This window comes from Onthophagus taurus, chromosome 3 (assembly GCF_036711975.1).
Source record: "Onthophagus taurus isolate NC chromosome 3, IU_Otau_3.0, whole genome shotgun sequence".
Lineage (NCBI taxonomy): Eukaryota > Metazoa > Arthropoda > Insecta > Coleoptera > Scarabaeidae > Onthophagus > Onthophagus taurus.
The window spans coordinates 18,214,406-18,225,475 of NC_091968.1; the positions used below are offsets into that span (position 1 = coordinate 18,214,406).

Consider the following 11,070-nt stretch of genomic DNA (forward strand, 5'->3'; position numbering starts at 1 on the left):
ATTAGAAAGCAATTGAAATACAACCGTACGTTTGCAAAAACTTAGAAACAGTAATAATTAAAATAGAAACATCAAATAAAACAATACGCTGCGGCGTATAAACAACCAAATAAGAAGGAAATAAAATTATTTAAATAAAAAAGAATTCCTTCAAAGGTTCTATGTGCTTCTTAATGAAAAGATAATTATGCTAACACCTTGAGCAACATTGACACCAGTCCCTATCTATCCCTGCGTCTAATTTGAGAATACAGTGAGTTACAAAAATGTCATAGAAGATATTCCAAATTTCTAATATAGTCCCTGAGACTATATTAGGCACTCATTAGGAATGAAGACAAAAAGTTCTATGTGTACTACAAGAAATGGTAAGAATATAAAAATACTTGTCCATCTACCTTTGGCATTCGATGTACCGTGGCCGTATCATATCAGATGTTTTTTCGTAATATCTTCTATAATTGTTTCTTTGATATTTGTTACAAGTAACAAGTTCTCGTTTGTTACTCGTTGTTTTCTCGATATTCCACATGATCTTAAGCTTCTTATTTTACAATAGTACTTAATATGTACATATATTTAGTTTCAAGATTTTATATTTATCACATTTCTCGATGTTTTCATTCTCGGATATCTCCAAATCATCAAAGTTATTCCCCTCACACATATACCTTTCGTTTTTGTTATATTTATTTATGAGGTCCTATTTTTCGTATTCTTCTTTGATATTTCGAGTTGTGTATTCAATATCATATTTGTCTTGGGCAATGATAACCTGGTCATCTGCAAATTGGAGAAAAACCCCATTCTTCTACACTGCGTCATCCAGTTGTTTAATGCAAGACCATCCAGAACTTTTTATAAATTAGATATGGGAATGTTATCGCATGCTTTCTGGAGGTTTACAAAAAGTAAATGGGTTTCTCTATTGGTGGCGATAATTATCTCAATAATCTGTCTAAAAACAAATGTTCTGTTCTTCTGCTTCCTATCCTTCATCTTCTCGTTCAATTAGATCCCTTAAAATTATTTCATATGACAGCGTCGCAATCAAACGTCATAATTGCCATGGTCATAACTGCAAAATCAGCAAAATACAGTTCATAAATAGGGACTGTTGTCAATGTTGCTCAAGGTGTTAGGATAATTATCTTTTCATTAAGAAGCACATAGAACCTTTGAAGAAATTCTTTTTTATTTAAATAATTTTATTTCCTTCTTATTTGGCTGTTTATACGCCGCGCCGTATTGTTTTATTTGATGTTTCTATTTTAATTATTACTGTTTCTAAGTTTTTGCAAACGTACGGTTGTGTTTCAATTGCTTTCTAATAACAATAGGTTTTGTTCCATGTTGTGTATGTACGATGTAAGTAAGTAAGTCTCAAGTTAACTTTAACTACAGTTTATTTAAGTAAAACGTAAGGTAAAACGAATGACCTTTTACAATCTATTCCTTTTATGACAGATCACGTTGTAGCTAATTTCTCTCCTGTTCTCTTCCTTATCGTCACTTCCTCTTCATCCCAATAGATGGCACATACATGGTGTATCTGAATGACTGCAACAACCTTCAAGGGGTGATTCTTTAGTGAATTTTAAGGGTACTTTGATATATGAACTATGGGCGATTTCGGCTCCCCTAAGGAACTACACCCCTCCAAAAATGGTCTAATTTGGGCACGTTTCTAAACCCTTCTAAACTACTAAACGTAACCACCCCTTTACATTTTTGCAAAATTTTTTTTATGTAGATGATAAATACATTAGAAAAATTTTACATAGGTAGATGAAAGTATCCAAAAACTTTTTTGTCTCTCTAAAATTTTTCCAAAAACCACTAATTTTTGAGAAAAAAATTAATAAAGCAAACACTGCCCGTTAAACAACGGGGTTATCGATCAAAAGTTGGAATGAATTTTTAATGAAAAAAATCTTAGTAGGCGTAAAATCTCAGTGTTTGCTTGGATAAAGCAGTGTAGAAGAATGGGGTTTTTCTCCAACTTGCAGATGACCAGGTTATCATTGCCCAAGACAAATATATTGAGTACACAACTCGAAATATCAAAGAAGAATACGAAAAATAGGACCTCATAAATAAATATAACAAAAACGAAAGGTATATGTGTGAGGGGAATAACTTTGATGATTTGGAGATATCCGAGAATGAAAACATAGGGAAATGTGATAAATATAAAATCTTGGAACTAAATATATTTATATATTAAGTACTATTGTAAAATAAGAAGCTTAAGATCACGCGGAATATCGAGAAAACAACGAGTAACAAACGAGAACTTGTTACTTGTAACAAATATCAAAGAAACAATTATAGAAGATATTACGAAAAAACAGCTATGATACGGCCACGGTACAACGAATACCAAAGGTAGATGGACAAGTATTTTTATATTCTTACCATTTCTTGTAGTACACATAGAACTTTTTGTCTTCATTCCTAATGAGTGCTTAATATAGTCCCTGGGACTATATTAGAAATTTGGAATATCTTCTATGACATTTTTGTAACTCACTGTATTCTCAAATTAGACGCAGGGATGTAGAAACGACTTATTTTAATCATTAGATATTTCTGGCAGTAAACATAAAACGGTATTTCTCAACCTTCAAGAAGCGCAGTAGAATGGGACTACTTTAGAGAATTCAAAAATCTTTTTTGATACTTTTCTGCTAGATCGCGTCCAGATTTTGCCGCATTACTAGTAGTGAAAAGGGATTTGAATTTCTCGACCTTACAGAACGTAGCATTTCGAGGTTGTTCTAGCAAATTCAAATATCCTAGTTAATATCTTGTGTAATATCTTTACAACGTTACCGCATCCTTAATGTATTAGAAGTAGTAGAACGGCGACGCCGTTTTACATTTTTGCCGTTTCTAAAAGTATACATAGAATTATCTTTCTAAGCCTTCACAGAGTGTAGTAGCACCCTAGTATTACATTATCCTAAGTTATTCTGTGACATTACATTATCTTCCTCTGCTTGTGCTAATATATGGTGCATATACTTATGAGATTGAGGTTATAGATGAATGTTACATATGAGCAGGAATCATATGTCTAATGATACTCTTGTGTTCGTATTTTTCAGCAATTGGTACACCTACTCCTACTGTTGCTTTTTTGTATTTATCAACCACGCTATATATTAGCTCGTGGTTTGGCACTTTAATAGTTGAATGAATGTCCCGGAATTCCAAAGATATACCTTTTTACTAGGTATAAATTTTTTACCGTACACACCCCTGTACATACATACATACATCCATACACATACGTGTCGATAGGCAGCTACTTGTTACCCTATAACCAGTAATGAAACAAATTTTATCAAAATCTATGCATATATCCCACCAATGAATGTTAAAACATCTGTTTCAAGTCGAATGTTTATTTATAGTCTTCACTAGAATGAAGACCTCTTAGCTACGCTAAGACGTGATACTCTGAAGCAATGTCCAGGACGATTGATAGCAGCGTAATGAGAAGAGTTTGCAGTCACAGATGGGAGAAACAGCATTCAAGAATTTTAAAGTTTTATATAATCTGATTATAAATCAATTCTAAATCATTTTGGAGTAAAATTTGTCATTAACATAATTCTCAAGAAACGATAAATTTGCTACCTAACTTCAAACACTTATAAGCTAAGAATGGTTTTATTTTTCAATTCTAACCCGTCTTCTAATCCTTCTGTATAAAAGTCAATAAATTTAAATCAATGACTTTTTTAATATTTTACACAACTTGACCATGAACATTCTCCAAGATGAAGAAGAAAAAAAGTATTTGGTGTAACATGAAAGAAGATTTATTAAGGATATAGTTGAAAAAAGTAGCCAAAAATAAGTTGTCTATCGATTTAATTAAAATACATATATTACACAATGTGTTTCAATTAATTCTAATTCTAAGTAACGCTGCTCATCATTTATTTTTGCCATGTTATTTTATGGTGATTAAATTTTTTTGATGTTGAATAAACCATTTAAACGTTAATTAAATGTTTAACATGTGTTGTGTTTTATAGTATTAATAATAATAACAATAAGTGATTGGTGCCATTTTAATTTTAAATAAAATTCAAAAATTATTATTTTTCTTTATTGCTAGTAATGAATTAATGAAAAGATAGACCTTCTTTAATTCCTAAAAGAAATCTTTATATTACTTTTTTACTATTATAATAATTTAGATACTTGTACTGCTGCAGCATGGGACATTTCACCAAATAAGGGGACTCGTATGGTGAATGGATGTTGGCTCAAACAAAGTAAAGTCAACACTTGTTTCCGTGTCACCACATCTGCATCACACCAGTTCAAATTATACACAGCGTTCGCAACGCTGTCACCCTAATAAAATAAAAATTATTCAAAATTTTTTTAAATGATTTATTCATTATTCATACCGCTGTTGTAAGTTTTTGTCCCATTGTATGACTTAAAAATAATCCAAACCAAGTTGCTATTGCCATGGCTAAACTTGCTATATCTTTTCCCTAAAAAATATCATATTGATTATAATATATTATTAAATCAATATTTAAACCATAAGAAAAGATGTAGTAGACAGAGTTAAAATACATAAAGCTAACAGTTTTTGAGGCACAAGTAAGTTGGTGTAGACATCATTACTGAATTGAAACATCCTAAAATAAGTAATTTATTTATTTGTGTACCAAGGCATTTTTAAGACGACGATACCTGAATATATCTTGATGATACATGATAATAGGCCGGAGCATTCTAAAATTTCTTTCCTTGTTTCTGGTTAATGTTATGCCATCAATCTTCTCATTAAGGTGTTCAATACGTATAATCAATAATTGCAACGAATAACAATACATCACTATGGTAACGAATATAATATTCACTAAAATTCCTATTGTGTATATTTGAAACAATAACAATAAAGTCATATTCAACGGTTTCAGTTCAAATGGTACATAATAAACCAATATTAAACAATGTTTAATTGTTTTAAATGTAGCACAATTATCGTCCAACAAGGTAAAATATGTTACGAGATATGCAAAGAGGTAGGTACTCCAATGGATAATTTTCAATACATATTTCAATTTTCTTTCAATAGTTTCCAATGCTCGCGGAATGTCAAGTTGATTAAAATCGCTTAATAATTTTTAATCATTTCGAGCGCTTGATTACGATATCGCAATGCTTGGATAGAACCAGACAAAACTAAAGTTATCACCATAATAAATTGCATATGAAATAAACATTTTGAAAAATTCGCCTGGTAATCTCAAAATTAAAGAAAATTATTTCTCTTCTTTTAAACACACAATTTTTCGATATTACTTACTCATAAATTCTACTAGCAAGGGATAAAATACCCACATCATATTCACAGCAACCAAAATTATTGCCCCGATCCCAATATACCATTGATTGGAGGGCCAGCAGTAATATTTCTGCAAATTTTTTTTTATAACGTAAAAACCAAGAGTTGTCGACATTTTGTAGTAACTACAATGACTGAATTGAACGATCGTCTTATTTTATTAATGTGCAGTTATGAAATGACGTTTCAAAGCAATTAAGAGTAATTATAATACAATAAAATTGTCGTTATACAGGGTGTTTCAGGTTTTTGTAACAGGACTTTAACAGTCGATAGATCTTTTAAAATTAACACAAAAACTTCATATAGACATAGGTCGATAAACGCTTTGTTTTGGAGATACAAGGTGTTCAAATTAAATGTTTAAATTGATTTTTATTTAATATTAAACGTGTATTTCAACCGATTCTATTCAAATTTGGTATACGGAGGTTCTTTGGCATGAGAAAGACGTTTTTATAGAGTCCGTTCTGCTATAGCAAGTAGAGGGCGCTCTGTAACGCATTGTTTACGGATTAAAATAACAATAACTTTTCTGACAGTATACTTTTGAATAAAAATTCTTATTCTCTGTACTTTTTTAAGCAAACAGGGTACTCTTATCAAAATGCTAGAGATGATATTTAAAATAATGTGTGCCATGGAAACAAAGTAGGTACATTAACTAACGTTTTAGTTTACTAATGTTTTTTAATCAAAATAATAAAAGAAAAAAATTAAAGAAATTGTTGGAAATGTGAAAAATTTTGCTTGCATAATTCTAACCGACGAATTACTGATTGAGTGGTGTTTAATGGTGTTTAAGAACGGTCTTATGTCATTACAAGCATTAATAATCCTATTAATAAGTTCATCCCTTGTGGGAACAGGTGTCTCATACAATTTTCTTTTCAAATATCTCCACACAAAACAGTCTAAACCATTAACATTTGCAGATAGTGGTGGCCATGCGACTGGTCCACCACGACCAATCAATCTTGCAGGAAAATGCTTGTTTAGCCGATTTCATAACATCCTAGCATTATAAGCTGCACAACCATCAAGTTGAAACCAGGCCTTAATGTCATCCCACATGTTGGCATGTTCAGCTACCAATAATTACAAGAACGCGGCAGCGATTAGTTGTGGTGGCAAAAAGTATGGCCCGAAAAGATGATTATTATAAGCACCAACCCAGACGTTGACACTAAATTCATGTTGGAAGTTTCGTGGCCGAATTGCGCAGGGACCTTCATGCACCCAAACATGTAAATTATGAAAGTTTGCAATCCCACGTCTTGTGAAACACGATTCATCGTTCGACATTACATTATTTAAAAAATCTCGATTGTTGGCTGATGCTTTAGCAATCCACCGACAAAACGTTACACGCCATTCTTCATCGCATGGTTGCATTGTTTGGAAGGGTTGTAAATGATAAACATGTCTATGATCATGTTTTAAAAGGCGATAAATAAGCGCCTTAGAAATTCGTAAGGCATTCGAAACTCTTCTAACACTCGTAGTAGGGTCCCTGTCGAACTCACGCAAAATTCTTCTTCTAAAGTTTCTATGCAGTCTAACATTGTCATTATTACCATCTACCCGTCATTATTATCCCTTGTTCAACTATTTTTGTATGCACTTTCACAAACACAGAAGGATGCGGACGGATGTCTTCTATTTGGATATCTTCTTCTATACTTTAGGGCTACTTCTGCTGAATTTCCCATAAAAAACCCATAAACAAAATGAATATCCGCTAACTCTTGGTTAGGAAAAATAAACGGCATTTTATAAAGGTTTTATGCAGCAAACAAAAAATTAAGAAATGAATAAAGAACAATTTAACACGATTAGGAAAAAGAGTAATGAATTTAGCACGTTAATAAACAAGAAAATTGAATTTAACACGTTAACGAATAAGAAAAGTTAATTTAACACTCTGATCAACAACTACTGGTGATTGGACACTTGACACAATAAACTAAAACATTAGTAAAGTTACCTACTTTGTTTCAATGGCAAACGTTATTATACATATCTTTAACAATCCTCTAAAAAAATTGATCTTTATCGAACCAATAAATCAAACCAAAATAAATAACAAACCTCAATTAGAAGGGGCAACGATAATAAAAAGCGGATTATCTTCAAAACGATCAACTTTAGCGTATTTTGATAAGAGTACCGTTTTTGCTTAAAAAAGTACCGAGAATAAGAATTTTTATTCAAAAAGCCAAAAAGTATACTGTCAGAAAAGTTATTGTTATTTTAATCCGTAAAGAATACGTTACAGACCGTTCATTCCAAAAAACCTCCGTATACCAAATTTGAATGAAATCGGTTGAAATACAAGTGTAATATTAAATAAAAATCAATTAAAAAATTTAACTTAAACACCCTGTATCTTCAAAACAAAACGTTAGTCGACCTATATTTATACGAAGTTTTTGTGTTAATTTTAAAAGATCTATCGACTGTTAAAGTCCTGCTACAAAAACCTGAAACACCCTGTATAAAGTTATTGACAAGGGGTTTAATATCGTTTACGAAGTTCATTTCAAGTTCATATTAAATGGGTGTTATGAAAAGTAATGAATTAAATTGGAAAATGAAATGAATGATTTATATTTTAACGATTTGAACTATTGAACGATCCTTCTTCTTCCTTCACATATTTTATTTTAACTTTATTTTATTTTAACTGTTTGGGATACAAACAGGAAGACCCCACAATAGTATCCACTAAATAATACAAAAGACTATAATACAAATAGCAAAAGAAAACTTCGAATAACATTAATTATACAACCATACGCAGTTGTAATTAAATTAAAAAGGAAAATGAGAAAAATAATTCCCAACTACATACTAAGTACTAAACAAACTAAATAATCCAAATAAACTTAAAAGTAAACACCAAGGTCGTTTATTAAGACTACGAATCGGTGGAAATGATAAATTAAAAATGTCATAGTTTGAACCAGTTTGAACAGTGACGATTGTAAGTTGACATCATTCGTGGCAGCGAAAAGTTAAAATACGCGAGTTTTGTTGTCTCCGCAAGAACTGACAATTCGACCCAAGTGTTTCCCAAATAAAAGATTAACAGAATTTGATTTAAAAATCACTTCCCCTTTTTTGTACCTATGCGAAGTTAGCCCCCAATTAGATAGGATTTTACATGTATAGTATTTTAATTATAACAAGAGAATCAGTCAACCGATTTCGATAAACAATGTCTCATTCGAAAGCTTAATCTTTGACCAATACGAAAGTGGAAATGCCCGATTCGAAATCTCTTTCGAATTCCGCTAAAACGCCAAAATAATGCGAAGGTACACGAAAATAACACTAAAATGACCTTTTTTTATGTAGTGATAACTCGTAAACGATGTACCCGGTGATCAAGATCTATACGTCATTCGATTCGTCATAGTTTCTTCTATCGAAATCACAAAATGCCCGATTTCAATTCTCTCCCGTTAACCTTGTACAGCCCTCGGAATGACACCGTGTTCCGTGTGGCTCGTTGTTTATGCACGTGTGAACGCCCGAAAGTCTAGCCCCCAATAGGAAAAAATTTATTTAAACTAAATCGACTATAATTGAATGCTTCGCGCGAACAACGTAGCAAACGACAAAATGTATTAATTGAAAAAACCAAATTTTTGTTTTTAAAAATGTTTATTTATATCAAAAGTAATACGAATGTCGGTTAGTAAAGTATCCTTACTGAAATGGAACACTTCGCTATGAAAAAAATTATGAAATTACCTATATTAATGAAAATATTGAGGAATCAAATCAAAAAATTAAGGAACAACGTTGCTTATTCTGGCGCTTGAAACGTTTTCCCCTACTGTTTTATATATTCCCTGCAGCAATCAGTTCTTGATAAAAACGTTTTTTGTTGTCGGGTAAATATTCCGACATCGACATAAGATCTGCTTTTTTTGATGCGGTTATACTTAGTGGAGCATCATATAATTTTGGTAGTGCAGTAATAGATGCGCTACAATATTTGGTCTACGACAGCCTCGACGTTTTTTCAAAAGATCATAGTGCTTCCATTCTTCTAAAACACTATGACTCGTTCTTAATCGTAGAACTCCAGGTTCTTCTGCAGTAACTTGCAGCCATCGTGCCTGGGTTATTTTAAGGCTAGGTTCTCTTTTAAAAAGTTTTTCAACGGAATCAAGATTTAAAAAATTAATCTGGGTCATTTTAAAAACTTCAAAGGGATTTATCCGGCGTACATTGGCCAGGAACTCCACCAGATCATCAGGCTCATACAGTTTACACAGTTTTTTTATTCTTCCCAATCAGAGCAAAATCCCTATCACAGGGTAAAAAACTATGCCCACTCACCAAAAACTTTTGATTAACTTCAGAGAAATATCCCAAATAAGTTAAATAGGTACACAATATTACCATTTTAAAGTTATTATTCTGGCCAATGCAGCGGTCTGACCAGATTGTTAACTTCCGTTCTTGCCCTGCTTGAAGTACAGTGAAATAATGCACAACATGCTGAATAAGGCATGACGTAATTTCAGCGGAACCGCGTTTAGCTACAGATTCATGCCATAAATACAAGGTTACTTGTGAATTACCCATGTTATGCACAGCATAATTATAATTTGAATATTGTCTTTGATAGAAAACATCCGAGTGTGTTAAATTAGGTGTGAACAACACCTGCTGTAAATCAACACACAAAACTACAAAATCTTGATTTTGTTTTGCAGTCTCTGCATCCCTATGCAAGGACTCATAAGCTTTTTCGGCCTTTCTGTGATGAAGTTCAGCTTCTGCAGCAATTTTATTTCGAGTTTCATCATCTTCGGTAGCAATAAGTTTAATGTAATATTTGTCACACAACTTACAGGTGTCTGATCTTGGGGTACCGAATCTTAAGTCAAAGTCTGACTTAAATATGTTTCTGTATGTATTATACTTAATAGGTGAGTCTGGGTATTTCTCTATGTACAGTTAAAACATTTTTTGTATAGATAGAGATGGATCAAGACATTTTTTCTTATTAGAAGACCTCGAATAATGACTCTCTTGAGCAGGAAAGCTGGTAATGTGAGACTTAATGGTATCAATATGAAAATCAGGTATTTTATGAGAACGGTTTAGATGAAGGCCCCTTTGACCGTCAATCATTTTATGGAATTTTATTTTATTTACTAATAGCTGTAACCGCCGACGTGTGACACTTAACACGTTACATAAAGATTTCTGACATACATTGAGCCGTCCATTTTTAGTTATTAGTGAATATTTTACTGTACAATATCTGGTAGAAACTTCTTCAGCAACACGTCTTCTTTTAGGCTCCATCACATCCATACAGCCTTGCAAAACTAAATTTTGTTCATTGTAAGTTTTCTTATAAAAGTCCGTGTATAAATCTAGTTTTTCTTCCTCAGTAATATTTTTACAACCCATATAGGTATTTACATTTACACTGGAAATCCTGTAACAAAATGGTAAAACGAAAATGATATTATGTAGGTATGTGCATATTAAAATCACGCAACTTTAATCAAACAAAAGTTTAGAAAAGTAACATGAATAACATTAAACGCACAAAGCACGTTGTTCCAACCAACATGACTTGGTCCCGGTTTACCGCTCACTGGTTTTCCCTTTCGACTTATGTAGGGTTTTCCTGCATCTTTTAACATCTTCCTTTT

The 11,070-nt window shown here is 32.2% G+C and overlaps 1 protein-coding gene across 1 annotated transcript; it reads right to left on the reverse strand.

The window, feature by feature from the left end:
• Positions 1–3,898: 3,898 nt before the first annotated feature.
• Positions 3,899–5,514, reverse strand: LOC139429537 (odorant receptor 43a-like). The gene is made up of 6 exons (XM_071195320.1): positions 5,345–5,514; positions 4,726–5,283; positions 4,571–4,670; positions 4,431–4,520; positions 4,219–4,374; positions 3,899–4,168 (listed from the first exon to the last, which is right to left on the reverse strand). Exons 2-6 carry the CDS (start codon positions 4,938–4,940, stop codon positions 4,103–4,105), a joined length of 627 nt encoding a protein of 208 aa, XP_071051421.1. The 5' UTR covers positions 4,941–5,283; positions 5,345–5,514; the 3' UTR covers positions 3,899–4,102.
• Between the last annotated feature and the right edge of the window lie 5,556 nt (positions 5,515–11,070).

Bases quoted from the DNA above. Each gene is read 5' to 3' on its own strand.
- LOC139429537 (XM_071195320.1), bottom strand. From the start codon at position 4,940: ATGACTTTATTGTTATTGTTTCAAATATACACAATAGGAATTTTAGTG. The intron at 4,521-4,570 runs GTTTAAATATTG...GATATTTTTTAG, and splicing joins CTACTACATCTTTTCTTATG to GGAAAAGATATAGCAAGTTT. The intron at 4,375-4,430 runs GTATGAATAATG...TTATTTTATTAG, and splicing joins GACAAAAACTTACAACAGCG to GGTGACAGCGTTGCGAACGC.